The sequence below is a fragment of the Gavia stellata genome, chromosome 13 (assembly GCF_030936135.1).
Source record: "Gavia stellata isolate bGavSte3 chromosome 13, bGavSte3.hap2, whole genome shotgun sequence".
Lineage (NCBI taxonomy): Eukaryota > Metazoa > Chordata > Aves > Gaviiformes > Gaviidae > Gavia > Gavia stellata.
The window spans coordinates 8112233-8132849 of NC_082606.1; the positions used below are offsets into that span (position 1 = coordinate 8112233).

Sequence of the window (20617 nt, forward strand, 5' to 3'; positions counted from 1 at the left end):
TAGGGATTGGCCAGAAGGAGTGTTGAATGTAAAATCATTACAGTTTTGGAAGTGATGGTTGGAACTGCATCTGCAGATCACGATCCAGCCTGATAGAGAAATCTGACATAGAAAACCTAAATTTCTCTAAATAAACTAGTTTCACCAAAATTGTGAAATTTGGTCTTCATTCAATGCTGGTCTTAGTTCAAGATCAAGTTAAAGTTTTATATTTGTACATGGATGTCCATCTAGAAACAGACAGCTCATTTCACTTGTGCCTAGGTGTAAGAACCTAACTTTTCAGAGTCCCTGACTATTGCCATAGACACAAGACCACCAGTAACCCTTCTCATATCATGCAATGATGAGGGGACAGAGGGACATTTACATGCTGTATAACAACAAAACATGAAGCTGTAAGTTACCAGCAGCTATGTAAATGTCTTTGCCTCCTTCTCAAGATGTGTATTCCTTGATTGGTTTTTGGTACAACTGCAGTCCGTTCTTACTTACTGTAAACCTAATTTAAGACAACCCATGTTTAGGGAAGCCAGTCCCACCCAGATCCTTGAGTCAGAGGTTGAGGTGGCACGTTTGTAAAGACTTGTTTGCCTCTGGCTGAAAAAATACTGAAGATAGCTGCAAAGAAAGATTTAGCTTATATAATATATCAGTTTATAACAAATATTAAATCCCTCAGGAAGAATACTGTATCATAGCATCTGATTGTCATGTCTGACATTTTTATTGCGTGAGTGCTTAACATGCTGTGCTTCTGCCAGCACAGAAATTAATTCTTTCCAATATGTTTGTTAGTGGATATATGGTGAACATTGGGTAGTTCACACACTTCTACTGTATAGTTTTGATCTTTCTTTATGCAGTCAAATTTTGTCTATTCTTCTATAGTTTCATTGAAAAAAAAAAAAAAAAAATCAGAACTGTCCACTCCATTTGCCATAAAACATCTTGCTTCTAGTGGCAAACCTGTGCTTCTTGTTCTAGTATGTGTTTCCAAGAATGAGTATTTTATGTGAGTTTGAAGTGTTTTTAAATCACTGCAAGCACACAAGCACAGAGAATATTCAGTGTTTGCTAACTTCTCTTACTCAAAATACTGATTTAGAAAAAAAATATGTTATATAGTCTAAAGAATCCTCGCTTTCATATCATATGGTGGCCAGACACAGCAGCTGAAACCCACATCTAGAAAGGAAAACATTTTAATATAGTGAGAGTTGATAGGCATGCATCAGTGAAATGTTATTTTTGTAGTGATCAGCAGGCTTCAGACCTCCCATGTTAATCATAAACTTTCCAGGCCAATAAATCTAATTTGTTCTGTTATTGCCACTGGCCTCCAGCTCCCTTTCCAAAGGGGGATATTGCGCTTGCCGCTAGCTACAGAAAATTAGCAAAAGGCCTTCTCTTTCTCCTTTTCTTTAGGTCTGTTAAGTGTGTGATAATTTGGTTCATTTATATCGTGTCTATGGGTGTGTCTTAGATGTATTCATGAAGAGAAATTGCATGAGCTACCCTATCCTTCTTCCCTGTTTATCTCTATTAACTTATACTGCACTGGTTATGGCAACCATATGTTCAGGCCTCATCTCTTCCTCTAAAATACATCCCTCTTTCTTCCTGGGAATGTTGACCTGAGAGAATTAAAGGCTTTTGTGTATTTGTCCAGGCTATCCAGATCTATAACGTTATGCTCAGTCTTACAACCTAGTGAATTCTACAAAGTTACACCAACCTTTTTTACATGTATGGAAAAGGCACTTTGAGATGTAAAACAGGTATTCCAAAGGACAGCTTAAGATGATAAAGGTTGCCAGACTACATCAAGTCTCTCTGGTCAGATCCCCTGTGAATTGACAGGTAGCTGTTCAGCAGTCTGTCAGTAGGCTGTAGTTGAACAAGACACAGACCCTAGAGGTGCTGTGCCTTTGCAGTTCTCCAAGCCAAAAAAAAAAAAAAAACCCACCCAAAAAAACCCCAGAACAAACCAAAAAAAACCACCAACCAAGGCAGATTTGGAAATAGCACCAGCAAAATGAGGGCCAATGCTGAATCTTTGTATGGATGATGGTCAGTTTGGCCTCTCTGCTGACAGAATATCAAGTCCCATGATATCTGGGTTTGGTAGCTGTATCTGTTGCTGTTTACATGTTAAGTGGGGCATCCCTAAGTATGCTTTCCTTTTGAAGGCTAAAGAAGTTCTTTATCATCACTATTTCAGTTTTTTTCTTCAGCTTTCCCATGGCTGATGGGTGCAATGAGCACATGTTTTAATCTTTCTTCAAAGCTCTGTGCATAGTGTATACCTATTAAACAGTATAGTGTTTACCGAAGAACAGTTGAGTGTATGTGTAAGCTTGGAAGGAGGACTTTGACATCAATTAGTAGACGAAAGTAGAATTAATCACAGATTTTCATTTTCTCAAAAATATTTCTGAATATCTGTTTAAACTCGGACTTGATTGGAATTTTAGTTGTAAAAGGAAAGATTGTTCCCTGGCCACCTTCTGATTTACAAAGAGGGACTGTAAGATCATTTTCAAGAATTTGGTTTTGTTGTGTTTTTTTCCAAATGGAGGCAGAATTAGGTGCATTTTTAAGATTTCATAGCCTGTTATATGAAATGATAGGGAACTAGTCTAAAAATCTTAAGATGGTGTTTGCTAAAGTGTGATACAAGAGATAGGAAAAAGTAATATCAGTCTATTTCAGAAAAGTGGTGTGTTTATTCTGTTACTATTGTAGTGGGTTTAATCTCCTTAAATAGGTAGGTTCATATGCTCAATTTATTCCTGGGAATTTCTGTATTACAGGGTGTCCCCACAGACTAAGCACATGTGTGTTCAGATCAAGCTTCGTGTGATTGATGTGAGTAGTAATAGCAATATTAAACTGGGGATATGCTACAGCCTGATTGAATTTATGTCAGAACTGCAGAATTAGATACAGAATTATCATATGTTGCATAACAAGTCTCTTCCAGAGCAAATTCATTAGAACTTGATTTTGCATAAAACTAAATGATTGTATTTCTTTAACATAATTCCATCCACTTTTCTGAACTTGAAAGTAATTCAAAAGCAACTTCCAGCTCAGAAACTTGTTGTGAAGTTGTCACTTATACACATACTGTACAATATATGACCAAGATGGGTCCAGCATGCAATACATTCAAAAGTTGGACTCTTACAAAAATGTTCTCTATAGTCTTAACTAAAACCAAAGTAAAAACAAAACTACCTTAAAATCATGTTTCTGAATTCTTCTGTGGTCAACTCTGATCATGTCTGATAAACTAGTAACAGTCATTATTGCACAGCAGCTGTTATCTGCTGTCTTTTCTCATTTTGCTTTAGGAATTACATTGATGAGTTTGGCTTCAAATTCTTAGTTACTTTTTGTTACATATATAAATGCAAGAGGATATTGTGCTTTCAGCACTTTTTTCAGAACATTAGTTCTGACAATTTTCTTTGTCCTTTTAGCGTAAGATGCACCATACTGTAACTGATGAAACTTTCCTGTTGGTTTTTAGATTGTAAGAGGAATGTTAAATTAAGCATAATAGGTGTTTACTCTCTTTTGGATTAAAAACCTATATATTCTTCCAATTAAAAAAAAACCATGTGCTAGATTACTCATAAAATAAACATACTTAGAGAAGACATTTGGGGAAGGGGTGTCTGAATGTTATTTTTTTTCAGCCATATATTGGACAGTCCCCACTTCCCCTCTATTATGCCCATTAAAAAAAAAAATTCTTTGTCTAGAGTTACTCTCTGCAATGCTGCTATGGTATGCTTGCCTTTCTTAATTTTAAATTTTGTTGGGGAAGTTATATTTGATTTCAATTCTAGACCTATATATCACTTTCTGTTCTCATGGAACTACAAGTTCTTTTAGTAATATGGCTATTGTGTGAAGATGAAAACTCAGTACTGGTGTTGGATTGTCCACATGGGTCTTTTTTTTGAAAGCCCTGCTTGGTGAAGATGTTCTTGTACTTAAATAAGCCTTATGGGCCGTATAATATCGCAAGAGGAATGCGAAGGAGGGTTAATATGTTTTCCTTTGAAATATTCTCACTGCTTGCCAAACAACTTTGGCAGTGAATAGCATGAAGACTAGGTGTGGAATTATGTATGTGTACTCCACAATGAAGGGAATATAGTCTGTGACTCCTACACAAATTTAAAGGCAATGATTGAAAGTGTTAGGGTAGTAGGATAGACGTACTGAAGAACCTGATTGGTAATCTCTTAATACTCTTAAAGTTGATAATGCTTTCCCTAATAATACACATAATAGTGATCTTGGATAGGGATTTCCAGAAAATTTTTCTTTCTTCTTAGATATAGTAATGATTTTCTAGATATAGACATAAGAATATTTACGATAGTAGGTAAAACTAAGTACAGTATCTGCCTTTGAATCCTTCGCAGAATACTTCAGTATACATACTAAAATGTGATGGTAAATGGCATTACACAAATTCAGTCTGCCATGGACCACTGACGACTACTTATCCAAAGCCAAAATAAACAAAGATTATATCAAGCATTGATCTATTAATTAAAGTATTTATTATGAAGTATTATCATGGAAGACTAGGTATGCATTTAGAAATCTGAAACAATATGTATTTTGCATGAACTAGGCTTCTATTCTAGCATATTTACTTATAAGACCATGCCCCAAGGACTCAGGCTGTTTACAAATATTTGTTGGAGAAGCATTAACTGTTATTTCCCGCTAAGATATTGGCAAAGTACCTTTTTTTTATCTGATGGTAGCAAACAAGCTGAGAGATCGTGAGGAAACAGGGACTAATAATAGGTATTACAGAGGAGTCTACTTGAAAATGACATCAGAGAAAGAAAGACAGCTCAGAACATGGAGGTGAAGGATTGGAAAAACTGCAAAAAAAGTACCTTGATAATACTACATTTAGATTAATGTTAATCTATTTGATGTAAAAGGAGTGCTTGGAAAGTTAAAGAATGAGACTTTAAAAGCCTTTTTTTAGAAATCTGAAACAATACGTATTTTGCATGAACTAGGCTTCTATTCTAGCATATTGTGTAGAATTTTGCACTGTGAGTTTTCATCTATGAAACATTTCATGAGAGAAGAATATCACTTATTTTCAGTAAAAAGAAAGAAGGGAAAAATCTGTCTGTGGTACTATAAAAATGAAAGAAATTCTTACTGAGATTGAAAGAGATGCGAACAATCTCCAGTCAATCCCACCTTTCCTGGTTAAATACAAATTAACTAAGACACATATAAAACTATTACTGACTTTGCAGGCTTAAGGACATGAAAAATTAAAAGATTCTACACCTAACAGTTCAAAACTTTATTTGGAGATTTATTATTATGTGTGGGTAAGAACATATGATGAAAATGTTATCACTGAACTTTATTTGGTGCATTTCCTTGGAAAGGGATAAAATGACTGTATTTAATTGTAAACTTGCTTCTAAAACAAGTAATGACAAATCTGCAAACATAGGTAGACAAAATAAAACTGCCAGTTTGGAAATGGTGTCTGGTTTTTGTTTGTTTATTTGTAGTTTGGGGAATTTATGTATCTATGTATACTTTCTCCAGATGACGAGTATTAATAATAAATAGCATTCTCCATGCAGCTGTCTAGCATCATGGCAAGCTCTCAGTTTGATCTTCAAGTGGTTTCCAAATACATCAGCAGAGTAGCTGTGGTATTAGTCGTACTTAACTACCCTTCACCAGCTCATGTCATTGGGTAGCTATATAGCTTTGAGTAATTATTTTTTAAATTAGTGGACAGACTGTTGGCATGAATGATGACTCGATGGCTAGACTACTAACCTTTGAATGTGGGAGAATGTTTAAGAGAAAATTCAGTTATGTGTTATACCACAGGCTTACTTGTTAATGTGCCAGCCTCTGGGTACCAGAAATTTTCTCAGTTGAAGAGAGCAAAACAATAATTGTCTTTTTTTTGAGATTTTTTTTTTTTCTGGAATCACTTTTGTCTGATGAGGTGAAGTTGGAAATATCTGTAGTACTTTAAGGTCATCAGTAATTGGATTGATAAGCAGCTTTAGAAGAATTAAATGGCATTTTCTTTGCTAGTGGAGCATAATTGTAATGCATACCTGGCTAGTGTATATTGGTGATTCTGAATAAGCGATCATTAATCTCCGGTTAAAGTCACTTGGACAGATTCCTATCACTAACAATTTGGACCATAACCATTAGACCAGGACGCGTCCATCCACAAATTTGGATGTTCTGATGAAATTCATGAATTCTCTTGGGATGTTCTTTTTTAATTGCTGGAAGTTGTAATAGCTCCATTGCAATAACATGGAGATCTGTATTGTAGACTAATTGTGTCCTTTTGATGCTTTAAGAAATCCCTCTCCGGCTTTCCCAAGTGTAATCATAATGTTGGCTATTAGGTGACACTATGTTCTGCCAGTTCCTTTCCTACAGGAATTATCACTAAGTTCATTATCTTTCAAGAGTCATCTTTTCTTATAGTAATATCCACAGTGAAATGAGCAACTTAAACAAAACCCCCAAAACCTCCAAACAAACAAGAAGTTAAAGATGGGAGAAATACATGTTTTTCTAATCCATTGACAGCATATCTGAAACAGCAGTGATAGGTGATTTGTGAAATACATGTGAAAAGGGCAAGTCAAATCTAAACTAAATATGCTACCAATGGAATGGCAGGGTTATAATGCTGTTACGCTAGGAAAATACCTAACTGGTGAGTACCATTACTTGTTTCATTGAACGTGAGCTAGCATGTCGAGCTGTATATAAAAATTAAGTGGTGTATTCATTGAGAAACAGTTCATTGTGAGGAAGTCTTCCCTGAAACATTGGCTGAAAATTATTTAAGACACGACCCATACAAATACAAAGTTACTGTATTGAAAAGACATGGAAATCTGCAGGAAATCTTCCTTCCACATTGAAGGAATTTTCTGTGGTTTTGTTCACTTGCTTTTTGTTGGAATACTGATTGTTTTCCAGACATGTGATGGTGTTGGCTGCGCAGATGTGCTTTTACAACCAGATTTCTCAAACAGTCAAGTTTTATGTCTCTCTACGGGCCTTTAAGATTAGAACTAGTGTTATTGCTAGCTTTAACCCACGTAGACAGTCTGAGTATGGGGATAAAGTAATCAGCACCATTTGCGTCTCTCAAAATATACGTAGATAATGTTTCCTCACTTCCTTTGTTCTGTGTGGCCTTTTTAAGAAGTTCTTTTTTTTTTCTTAGTGTTCATACTATATTTATTTACACCTTGTTATCAGCAAACAGTATTTCCAAATTTTGTGCCATTATGTAGAAATTTTACACTGTATACTGTAGATTTAGCTGTGTAGCTAATAACTGTACATAACTGCTTAAAAATAAAATGGCATGCTAACTAACTTTTTAAAAAATGTTTTCAGAGTATTGAACTATTTCATGCGGTCATTTTGGGCTTGACTCTCCTCCTTATGTAGCAGAAAAGTGTTCCTGAATTTAGGCATGCTGTTTGTCCCATGAGGAAATTTGACAGTACTGAACTTATTTCAGTTGTCTGTTTCAGGAAGACAAATTTCAAGTTAAATTATACTGGACATCCTCTGAGTACTCAGAGGCTTGTCAGCTGTTCATACAAGTATTTATCAGTTTTATGAGTTGCTGATCCTATAGTAAATGAAATATTTGAGACACAAGAATGCATAATTATTTTAAGATCTTCATTACCTAGTTTGAGCTGGATATGAATTTTTGGAATTCATATGCAAGACATGTAGCTCAAAATTTAACATGATCTATAGCTGTATGTTTCCAATTTCCTGTGTTGCAGAAATCAATCATGCACAAGAATTGGCCATTTTCTCTTTGTAAATGGCATATGTGTTTACTCCGTTTTTCTAGGTGTCTTGCAAAGTCCAGGTGTGCTACCTGTGTGCTTCCCAAACTTTTAAGCATGTGGGACCACTGTTCAGAGTCCAGACAGCTGGAAGACTGCACATATCCTGATAGTTCATTTGGTTCTAATGGGCAACATGTGTTTAATGTGATTACTTTAAAAACAAGCACATTTGTAAGATAAACTATCCAAAAATCTATTATGTAAGCAATCGGATTTCACCAGAATTTGTTTTCATCAAAACAGTAAAGATACACAGTTTCCCTGTAATTAAAAAACTCATTCATTTTTTGTACGGTATACATCTGTGGAAAGTTAAAGAGAAGCCTTGTTCTTGCACTGCAGCTATGCTTCTAATTTGTACCTAATTTGCACCGGCAGTGTAACTGATCTGTTGGTGCTGTGCGTTCTTGGCCTGGCATGGACCCCCAGTGATGAAAAATGAGCCTTTAGTCTACTAGCAGCATAGATTTTGACCTAGGCTAGTGTTAATTCTTTTAATTTGCGATGCAGTTAGGGGCAGGTTGTGTGCTATAGTATGCTTAGATCAGACGATCTTATTGGAAGAGGTGGTGAACTGGGAAGATGGAATCAAACAGAACATGAAGAGATTTTGGGAAGGAATAATTGCATCTGTGGCTCAGCAGTTTTGTAACTAGATGGGAGAAGTTGGGACATGGTTGCTGCCCAAAGGATAAGTTACATTACTATGAGATGAATTCTCTCTGCTCACTTCAGTTATCTGGGTTGTGTAATGAAATTACTTTGGAAATCTTCCTCCTCTTTCTTCCTGTGTTTGGTTTCAGGATGAGAGCTTAATCCAGTGTGTTTTGATCAGTATTGCAATTAAATCTCAAGTCTTCAGCCAAGCATATACGTTTCCTTCGGCAACACAACAGCTATTTTCACTTTTTCTGTCAGAAGAAGAGAGGAAAAACCTGTTATTCCCCTAAACTACAGAAAATACAATTTGATCATGTGTACCAGTCTTGCAAGATTTTTTTTCCTTTCTTCTTTTGGATCTGAAGTAAGCTCTGGTTCAGTACCGCTGTCACATCAGAGAATAGAGGTGCCTGTGCTACAGAATTGTCCTTGGCTCTGGTGCTCTAGCGGTGTGACTCCTTCTCTGATGTCTACCTTCTTTTGTCAGGAGGAATGCTGATCTAGTCCTGTCCCCTAAATAGTGTGCGTAGTGTATGCAGTACTGGCTCCTTTCTCAAGGTTACGTCTATTTCAAGACTGTTTATCTGCTGCCTGATACGGTCTCTTACCTTCTTCCTTTTGCTCTGTTGATTTCTATTATTGCTAGCCTTGTATACACATGGTTAGAAATGTGAATTTTGGCCTAGGCACAGACTTTCAGGGCCCTGGTTATGCTAATCAGCCTTAATGGCCCTGACCAGCTCACTCTGGTGGGCCTCCGCCCACCTCTCTGCTCATTGGACCAGTAGCCCCATTTAAAGTCAGCCCTGGGCCTTCAGTCCCTGCTTGAGCTAATTTGGAGCCGTGCCTCTCTCCAGCTCAGCCATAGCCATGCATGCATCTGGCCATGGACCCTGCTGATTTGCACCCTGGCCCATGGACTGACTTCTTGGCTTGACTTTGGATCTGCCATGTCACCACAGACTTGTTTGGTGATCTTGACTCTTGTTTGACCCTGACTGCTGCTCCTGGATCTGCCCTGTTCCATCTTGTCATGGCAGTAGGATGGAGCCATAGCCAGTGAAGGCGCCTGCCTTGCTGCCCTCATTTGCATGTTTGGCACCTGGCTCCCCATCCCTTTGGGGAGCAGCCTGCTGTTGCTGCTCCCTGACAGTGTTTTTGAAGGTTACTGTTTTACTGCTTTAGTTAAGTAGTAAGCATGAAAAATGTTGGCCAGCTTTTGCAGAGCTTTCTTTTCACCTTTAGTTGGCAGATGATGATGCTCATTTCTTGCAAATGTAGGTTTTACCATAGTGTTTTTGACACATTTCCTACCTGCATAGTGGACTACTATGTGCTATAGTTGATCCAGTCTTGGGGAGGACTCACAGTGATTTTCAAAGTTCTTTCTAGATCTGTTTTCCTCTGTCTAAGAGAGTATCATGATGGCTTTGAGATTTCTACCAATGTAGAAAATAACAGGACAGGTCAAGTATATGCACGAGAACATGTTCTACAAGGGCTTCCTCCTGTGAATGAATTTCAAGAACATTTCCAAGCAAAATTGAAAATTATGATTACATTTGCAATCTTAACTGGTTAGTTTTCTCTTGGAGACAGCTTGTTCCCATCATTTTACGATGGCATGTTTGATGTAGCTGTCATTTGCCAGCTGGGCACTTGGGAAAATGGGTGTTAGCGCTAAAATCTAGTTTTACTGTGTTGCAGTTTTGGACCTGAAAAAAGACTCTCCTTTATAATTCTGATTTCGTAGGAGGATTCATAGCAGAGGTCGTGGCCTATTGCATCATGCAGTTTGGTACTTTTTCGCCAGGATGTCTGTTTATTTGGTTTTGTGATTAAAAAATACGTATACTTACATAGTTCAGAGGCCTCACCTTTTTCCTTATTGTATCTTTAAAATACATTATACAGGTAGAGTTAGAAGTATCAGTCTTTATCCCTCATGAAGAAGTGAAAGATTTGAAAATACCATGATTCAAATTTATATTTAGAATGTTTTCTCTGGGAGGAGGCTTACTTTTCACAGGAAATAGACATGCATTATTCGTCTAATTTATAATTAATTTGGCTTAGTTGAAGATTACTTAAAATTTTTTTGGGGGATTTATTTTTTTATAGGACAAACAGGCCTAGTCCCATTTCTTATTTTAGGTAAAGTATCCAAATACAGCAGTGGTACCAAGTAGTTTGTTTTCCAGTTTTGTGGTAGGTGCAAAGGGACCGGTTCAAAGTAAGGCATGCTTTTTCCTTCAGTTCCTATTTTTATGTTGCTGCTCATTTGCTACACTTCAACATGAAACACAGATCAAAACGCCTTATGTGAAACTAGTGTGATGAGACCTAGTTTTCTAGAAATATGTGTCTGTTCTTTATGCATACAAAGAGAGAGATTAAATATGATCCATCAAAGAACTCTTTTCCTTTTGGTTTCACCACTTTTTTGTGTGTAGGAAGAGGTAGAAGACAGCATGATTAATGTTGGATTGTGTGTTATGAAAAGAGATAAGAAAATAAGATTAAATAAAATGTGAGGAGGACCAGAATATGGTGCTAAAAATTTTAATGCCTTATTAGGAAAACAGAAGACATTGATTAACTCACAAAATGCTGAGAGAAAAAATTTTATCACAAAATGAATGGTATTCATAAAAATTAGAATTTCAGAGCATGGTGTCCACTTGTTCTGTAGTCAAAATGCAGTGTTGGGCAGAGGAAGGAATGCCTCATAAATGTCATCTTACTCCACTTGCACTATGCAACTACTGTCTGGGGAGGCAACGAGGTGCTTTGAGAACTTGGGATATAAACCAGAATTCTATCATCAAAATACAGAAAATTGGAATATGGCCATGAAAAATATGCATTCTAGCCCAGCCCTGGGCAGGGTCTTTTCCTCCCTCTAGCACACTATAATGCTGGAAAAGAAAAAGGGATAATAGATTTAGTACTGAAGGAAAGATTCAAGATGATAAATCAATTTGAGGTTAATACACAGCTCTTTGAAGGTGGACCTTTTCAGTAAAGTCTGGCTTGGTAATCAACAGTCTGAGCTTTAAGAAGTTGAGTAGGGAGGAGGGAAATGCTCACATTTCCTTTTCAGGGTTTGAGTGTAGTTTAAAAGCACCATGCACTGCCAGTACCATGGTAGTAAGAGGCGAAAAAGAAGATGATAATGAAGACTAACATGTTATTATTGAAGTAACTGACAAACTTACAGTGGTGTAACCTAAGCTGGGCTGACCTAATTATGTACAAATGCCTGTTTGAAACTTACTTTGTAATGCTGTTTCCACAGGATGCAGTATTACCTTTTTAATGGTGTACTTTCTAAATCGATCTGATCAGATCTCTATTTCCTCACAATAAAGAAACAAAATAAGAGAAACAGAGGAAAAGCCAGAACTTGGAGTGACTTCAGATGAGAAACAAGTGGAAAAATGAGGATTGTTCAGTTTAGAAAGGGAAATAAAGAGGAGTAGAAGTTAAAAGGTAGGTTGGAAAGTAGTTAACTAATAAAAGCATTAGTAAGGACACAAAGCAACTGTATGGAATGATTTATTAAAAACCCTTTTAAGATTTTTTTTTCCACAGCATCCCTTTGTCTTTTCCATAACTGTACAGTGGGATCAAAAAATGATTAGACGTACAGATAAGAATATCCCTAGCTTCATTATGTAAGATAACAGTGGAAGACATGTTGCCCCATGCAACAGTATATTCTGGTAGCCAATCAATATTTCAGTTTTGGAAGGAATTCTTTTATGGGCATAACTATCCCTTTAAATGTTTCTTTGGACAAGAAATTATGTGAAATCAGCTGCTTTCTTAATAAAAAATTTGAGCAAAAGTGTATAAATAAAGAGAAAAAGCTGAGATGCACTGAGATAGGTGTGAAGCTCTGGGACTTGTTTCCTCCAGGGTGCTTAGTATCTGGGGTTTGCTCTCATAGGGCTCCATATACTAAACTTTTAGCCTGTAATACCTAACTTAGACTTTGACTTCCTTCCCAAGCTGTGTGGGGTTTATTTTGTTTAATGGCATGTATGAAAGTCCAAATACTCCCCCTTGGACCTTCTCGTACCTATTGTTATTTCATCTGTTCTTGGTCAACAAAAGACAGAGATGCTGATGAAGTTCAGATTCAGTGTGACTATGAGCATGCCCCTTTCAAAAGGTCTGCAATAGCAAGGACAAATGTTTTAAACTATAGAAGGCAGAGTATAGGAGAGAATCTCTTGCTCGCTCTTTTCACTGTGTCTAGCCAGTGAAATGCAGAAATTGGTGAAGTAGTTGTATAAGCCTCCATGGGGGTAAAGAAATCCCTTTGTGGTTCAGCTGCAGTATTTCCTGAGGCCAAGAAGGCAAGGCAGGGAGCAGCATTTTTCTGCATGCATCCTCCTCAGTACACTGGTTTATCTTCAAGGAAAATACATTCTTTCTCCAGTCTAAATTCCCTGACTGCTCAGAGACACACATGGGGTGGCAAGAAACTTCTTTATTTCAAGTGTTTAATTAAACACAAACACAAACATTTTTTAAATTAAGAAAACTCATAGAAGAAATTTTGAAGTTTTATGGCCAGTGTCTCTCAGTAGTTCAGGCTGAAGGACAGGAGTAATTTATTCTAACCTTAAAATATCTGAATAATAAATTCAGAAGGTAATGATTCCTGGAAAAAATGAAGTGAGATAATTATTGGAAATGCCTATCTGACAGCTTTAAATATGGCAGCCAACTTTAAACATGGCTTTGTCAAGCATACGAGACTTTCTCTGTTAAACTTCTGTTCCTTTTTTGTTACAGTAGCCTGTAGATCGCTAAGTGGGGAAGATGACCAATTAAATAAAACCAAAACACAGTAGATTTTCCACTTGATTTTTCTTTTGTTATTCATCAGCATCTCATGTAATTTGTACTAAATTTCTAGTACATTCAGCCTTTTTTCTCCTCTGTTAAATTTTTACATGGAACACTGAAATAAAAAAGACACCTTTTCTTAATAATAGAATATGCAGTGTCTGATGAATTTGCTTTTCCTGTTAGCGATTCCAGGAAGATGGTGTCTGGCCAAAGCAAATTAACAGAATGCTATTTTAAATACTTGTTTTAAGAAATAGTTAAAGGGCTTGTGGGTTAGTTATGCTGTAGCAGCAGACTTTTTTCAGCCTTTATCTTCCTTTTATGTGTATGTTCATTGGTTTACATGCTTCAGCTGAGTACCAGGAGATGTTCCAGTCAGCCCTGTTTCCTACCAAATTCAGTAGCATTGATGTTGCGACCATAGTGAAAAAATGTGAATTAGACTAATGATATTCACTTGCACGTATTAATACTTTGAAATACACAGAAATCGTCATTGTTGTGTTCTAAAGTAATTCAGCCTGAAATATGTAGTTACATTTCCTGTTATCTTGCTTTAAGAGTTGGAGAGTTAAGCTCTACAAATGTTAAAGCTGTAGGAAGCAGAAAGGAAGTCTTTAAAATGTTGTTTTGACTCATGTTTTCTCTATTACTTCTATATTAGGAATTTGGTCAACTTTCTAAGCAAATACAACTTTAGCAGAAAGAAGTAACTGTGAATGATTTTACCTGAGCATACTGTTCATGATTTCACATGGAATTACAGAAAGGCTGAGAGACATGGAAGAGAAATTGCTTGCTTTTGATAAGTTTGACAAACTTGTCCGCGTTGGAGATTTAGGTGCAGTTGCCTCAGGAGGTAGCTAGTAAGCAAACTTCATAAACTAATCGATATTTACAAACCTCTTGAGACTGACAGTTAATTTGTTCACAGATGAAAGTCAGTCCTTTTCTAATGAGAACTATACTATCTAAAGATCCATTGTGTATGTTGTGTATTTTAATTTCTGAGAGTAAGAGATAGGAACTTTCCTCAAAAGATTCTGATGTCTTTTTCTGTTTTAAAAAATATGTAATTTTGGATTTTCTATTTAAATTATATACCTAAAATAGTTATGGTATTATTTTGCTATGTTTGTATGTTTCTAAGTAAAAGCAAGGATGTTTTTGTGTTGAAATGAGAGAGATTTTACTTCTCCCATTTTGCTATTGCAAGGTATTTTGGTTTCTTTATCTGCTACTGCAGAACTTCATAACTGAAATAGCTCTTCAGTCATAAACTGATTTTTTTTTTTCTGTTGCAACAATACTTTTCTACTCTCCAGCATAGTGATTATTGAGGTTTGCAGAGAAATTCTGATCTTGGTTGCAGCAGTACAAGTTTGGCATAGTGTTAAGTTTCAAGTTACTTTGTGCTGCAAAGAAAGGCTGTGGTTGTGAACATGAACAATTCCATCCAGTTCAGTTGCATAAAGCTTGAAAGTGTAGTAGCAGGTATGGACAGATCTCTTGTCTTAATATGGAGAACAGAACAGCCCTTTCTGGATTTCAGGGAATTTTGCCTGTATGTTTTTGTAGAGAAAAAATTAAATGCATATGGAAAGAATTAGTTATATGACTTATTAAATGGGAATGTAGTACAGTTTTCTGTGCTAAGGAACTCATCCTAATAATATTCAGTTAGACTTTGATAAGGTTTTTTATTATTTATAGAGGATACACTGCTTTCTGGAATGATCAGCAGAGAGAAGACTAAAATCACAGTTACTTCAGGTTTTTTAGGTTTGCTTTTCTAGCTGCCCTTAAAAAAGAGAGGATTGGCAATTTTATGACTATGCTATATATTTATTCACAAAAAGTAGTTGACTTTGTGAAGAACTGCAGAAAAAGGCAAAGCTTCATTTTGTGGAAACAGTAGTCAATCTGCATGAAACAGCTTTCGTCATTGGAGTTTGTTACACACTGCAGCATCTAAAATGGTGTATTCTTTTTGAACATTTTTAAGCACTGAAACTGTAGTTTTAAGTATCGTAGTTGGAGCTCCCATGTTGGAAGTGTTTTGAACTCCAGTTTAGTTGGCAGTTTGCCCACTATCCTTTTTCCTTTTGTGGTACATCTAGATATTTCAAAAAAAATACGGAAGGACAGGTTGGCTTCCTGACAGGGTTTTGATGGAAAATTTCCTTAAGTTTATTTCTCTTGACATCTTTAGTCCGGAGAGTTTGCCATAGGCAACCCATGTACAAAGTACCTGTAACGGCAGCTCTACATTTAGCTCTCAGCACAATGGTACAATCTGCAAACTTTCAGCTTGCCTGAAAAAGGAGGAAAATGCTTCTTTCTTTTAGGTCTTGAAGTGAGGTGTTGTATTTGTGAGGTCAACATAGTAGTAGAGAGTTCTCAGAAAGTACTATTAAGGTTATAGTGTAAAGTTTTCAAAAACTGCAGGTTTGGCTCTCAGTCACCATTCTTATAACTTCTGGGGCCACTGCCTATGATCATTCAGATTTTTTGGAAGAGCCTCCTGTGAGCTCCATACTGAAACTCTCACTCTGGCTTTTTAAATCTTCATAAGCTTGTACTGTTCCCTTGAGGGGAGTCAGCTGAAGGGGACTTTTCTGCCATTGAGACCCCTAGTCCTGGTTGGCCTACATTGCATTGCTTCCTACCTGGTATGCCCTCACTGAACACAGTGCTAGCAGGTATTGGCAGTAATGCTGCCAGAAGCACAGCGCTGCAAGGCAGGGAAAAAAAAAGGTTGACCTGTGAAAGGTGGTTTGCTGATTTGAGAGGCTAAAAAGCACAGTTTTTTCTGTAGGTGTGGAGGAGACACAGCAGGGTGAGTCCAGTTAGTCAGGAGAAGAGATAGTACTCTTTAGGGACAACAGTAGTAGTCCGTAAAAGGAAAGGCCTGAGAGGGAAGAGGCTCAGTGACAACAATGTCTACTTAATACAGGTCAGATTTTACTGTGCTGGAGAACCAGATATCCAAATTCAAATACAGCAGAATTTGGACTTTTAGCAGCAGTGAGAATGCTAATTTTCTAGACTGGTTTAGGAATTTGGCTGTATTTAATTACAATTCTGAAAGCTCTTTAATACATGAAAGTATTCTGTTGTTAGGATTTGTTTGAATATTAAAAAAAGAGGGAAAACATGTCTATCTTTCACCTCTCATAGCAGAGGAAAATAATGGTTGGTAAAGCTAGTTTAAAAATAGGGTGAGGAGTCTGACATTCAGCTGTGCATGCAAAGCTTACCAAATTACAAAAAGACATCTAATACATAGTAATGGTGTGCTTCTCAATGTCACTGAAATTTTTACTTCCCGCCCCCTAAAATCTTGAGATGTTTTAAAGTACCTGTATTTTGAGTTCATGTGGTCTGCTGTTTGACATATGAGACCAGGTCATATCATGGGTCATATTTTTGAGATTCCCCCTGCAACCATAAGGCTAATAAATATGTATTTACATGAAAGATGAGAAGATAGTGTGATTTCTTGACTTCAGGAGTTCGAATGTTAAGAAAGACATAACATCTCACATTCCCATGATAAAATACTTACATAGGCAACAGTAAAGTTAGAAAAAGTTAAAAAGTAAAATGAGAGAGGGGAGGAAAGGGAATACAGGACTGGAGCGTCCCGTGTATGTTATATAACAGTAGTTCTCTCCTGTTGTTGAATGTGATAGATCGTTGGGGTTCAAAACTTCTTTTATATTCTGTATTTTTATGTTGCTTAGTTTACTATAACAAAATGTCTATTGCATAGAGATTACAATCAGACATACTCAGCTAAAGGGAAGCTCTCCAGCTTTTATAGCTCTGTTCGCAATTTTACTCATTTTTAGGACAAACAGTCAGTGGTCTGCTTGCGAGATGTAGTAATTCAGCTTTGTATGAGGCTTTCAATACGGCTTTATTCTTTACTTGAAAATAGGTCTCGCTGATCTTCTAAAAAAAGATTTTATTTTCAAAGGCTTGCATTTCTGCTTGCTTAGTCAAAGCAGGTTATTTGGTGGGTTGGACTGTTACAAATCAAAATTTCTTTTATTCAGCTGTAATATGAAAAAGAAAGAGAGATTACATCCATATCCTGCTCCAGGATTATCCTAAAGGATGGGGGTTCATTTCACAAAGCAGTTGTGACGTTCTTGAGAGCGAATGGACACTTGGGTTCCCTGTGGGCCAGAAGAGCCAGCAGATTCTGACCGAGTCCCTGGCAGGATCAGGCCATTCAGGTTGCAGGATTGTGCTGATGTAGGGCTGACTGTAAAACCATAGGCTGCTTCCTGATTAGATTTTAATTTATGATTTATTTATTTATTATAAACTTCTTCAATAAAAGGAGGTGCTGTACCTTTAAGTAGCACATGCAGTCTAACCATCAACAGGCATCTTTTGCAAGCTGCTTTAGCCTGTTTCTCCAATCATGCCTGCCTAAGTCAATAATGCATTGCCAAACCTCCTCGTGCATTAAAGGTTACCGTTTAGCTTGTTCCATGAATCACAGCAGATGCATAACTTGGCAGTGACCATTTCTGTCCCTCCCCTTCTTTGCTTTATACTAACTACAGCCCCCCCAGCTCATTGCTGGCTGAGCCCCCTCCCCCAGCAGGGAGAAGTCATTACATGAAGAGATCAACTTACCAGTTGTCTTCAGAGCAGTGGCTGAGAGCAGAGCTCCTGGTCGTACAGTGAGTGCGATAGAAAGAGGGAAAGGGAGAAAGAGTCGTACCTAGAAGAACTAAGGGCTGTGATACTGAGACACAAGTGCATCTGCTAGCTGTTAGTACTTGGCAGAGGGTTTTCTCCTCCAGGGTAGCTCTAACTTTGGGTAATAATGTTTGTCAGCTACCTGATACTAATGTTGCTCTGCTTTCAAACAGCAGTGTTAGCAAGACCTGGGGGTGAGGTAAGCAAAGTATAATGTCTTGTCAAAAATCGACTTGTCAGAGTTGTATTTTCTTCGTATCTATTACGACAGATTGTGAATGATTTTTAAGTTGCTAGACGTTTTAGAATTGCATTGTTTGCTTCATGTGTAAAAAGCTATTGTTTTGGTTTAGTTTTGGGGGTTTGTTTTGTTTTGGGGTTTTTTGTTTGTTTGCTTTTTGGGTTTGTTTTTTTTTTTTTTCTTGCAAAAGCCTGTAAGTGCTAAGGTAGAGTAGTTTGAAAAGTTAGTTTCTTTTGATTTGATACACAATATGCTTTCTGTGAGAGATTACTAATTGGTGAATTTTTCTTTACTAACAGAGAAATATGATACTCTTTGCAGTAGATGGTAGTGTTCTGTTCAGATTTTCTACATAAAAACATGCATGGTTGAAAAAATTTTTACCCAGGATATATTTTGGGGATGTGAGCATTTGAAAACTCCTGGCTCCATTACTTTAATAACATTCTTTTTGTGCAGATATTTGTAATGTTTAATATGTGGCAGGGCAGAAAAAAATTTTTATTTTTTTAAAAATGTATGTCATATCATCAAAGAAGGACTTTATGCATTCTTAATATGAGAAATCTTCAGTAATGGAATAGAACAGCCCTTGCTACGCTCTAAAAAGTTGCTACTTGATTTACGAAGAGTAGTTTTCCAGATTTTTGTTCTCATCAGAGCACTTTTTCATCAAGTTCTTATTTCATACCAAAACAGAAAAATTCAGCTACTCGTTTGTCATTTAGGAAATAATTCATCAAGCGTAGTACTATTAGATACGAAATAGTCCATCTAATTAAGTTACTAGCAGAAAACACATTTGATGCTCGTTCTCCCATGCTCTAACTGAGATGTGATGCATAGTTACACATTTTAAAGGAATAATTGGATAGTTTTGTTCCATAATATGCCTTCCTTAAGTAAATCTTCTGGAAACAGTGATTCTGCTTTAGAGCTTTGTCTTTTGTTAGCCCTGTCATAAGTTTATAGTAGCCTAATAAAGTCCAGAGCAATTACTTTCCCTGGTAAAGGAAAGTGGAAGTGAACTGGAAAACACCTTGTCTGACAGTGTGTGGTTGACACTCTCTGTAGCTTGTATGTCTGGATATAAACTGTATTTTGCTTTCAGGGTGTTTTAAAAAGAGAAGCTGTAATGATTCTGAGTCAAGAAAATGTGTTTTAATGAAATCTTGTGATGCCTTTGATCTATTTAAAGCAGGGAAAAGTTTTCAGCAGAGGCTCAGGGAATTTAAATGGGTTGATGATCAGAGCAACTGGAAGCTGATCATTGCCCTCTAGTTGTCATTGAAGTTTTTAACTTCCTGGTTGATTGTTACTGAGCACAGAAAATTATAGATGCACTCACCTTGTCCAGACCGAGGGACCTTAAAATGTGTGGTGGCTCATATGGAAAATATTTCTGTCACCACTGCGTGCACATGTGGTCTTCAGAGATCCATATAAAGAACAAATCTAGAACAGCAGCAGTGTTGCCTGCCAATTATCCTCGTTAGCAAGTAAAATAAAAGCAATGCTGTGTTCTTACCTGGAAATGAATTTCTGCAGTAAAAGTGCAATGTGGAATGTTTTAGCACTGTGATCCATATGTCAAGTACTTTAAACTGTACTGTTCTTAGTTTTTCAGCTAATACAGCAGACAGAATATGAAAAATGGCCTGTTACTTTATCAATGAATCTTAGGTTGTAGGTTTTAGTAGGTAGTGAGAAATTTTCTCTTTTATTATGTTCATATGGCTAATATTGAAAATTATATATAAAAAAAAATACACTGTGTCTACTATTATTAATACAGTAATTCTTTGCCCTGTATTGTAAGAGACCACCTGATAATCTTGTGCATTTCCCTGCTCCAGCTGCAGAACCTTGGCTATATAAATATTATTTTTCTAGGAAATTACTCAATTAAGATTTTTTCTGTGGTGGACAGACAGTGAATTGAAGACGGGGAAAATAATTGAGAAGCCATTTTTAAAAGGAACCTGTATTGTAGTTTTGCACTCCTTTGAACTGTTCTGTTTACTTCTCTGAATACTTTTATTGATTAATAGGTACGTATTTTTAAAAGTTCTGCTCATAAAAGTGTCAGTTTGTGATAGATTATATAAAGTCAATGGGAAGTTGCTTTTCTTGCCAGCTTGCTCTCTCTGTATTTTAATGCTGCAGAACTTTGTTCGAGAAATAGAAAATTACAAAA

General features: G+C 36.7%; 1 protein-coding gene across 2 annotated transcripts in view; it reads left to right on the forward strand.

Moving 5' to 3' along the window:
• THSD4 (thrombospondin type 1 domain containing 4) overlaps nucleotides 1–20617 on the forward strand; it is a 300503-nt gene that overhangs the window by 145108 nt on the left and 134778 nt on the right. Inside the window, exon 1 of one of the 2 annotated variants that reach the window (XM_059823897.1) lies at nucleotides 18307–18378. The exons of the other annotated variant lie outside the window; for it this stretch is intronic. Coding sequence (XP_059679880.1) covers nucleotides 18307–18378 — 72 coding nt within the window. Of the gene's footprint in view, nucleotides 1–18306; nucleotides 18379–20617 lie in introns of those variants that run through there. 2 annotated transcript variants of the gene reach the window in all.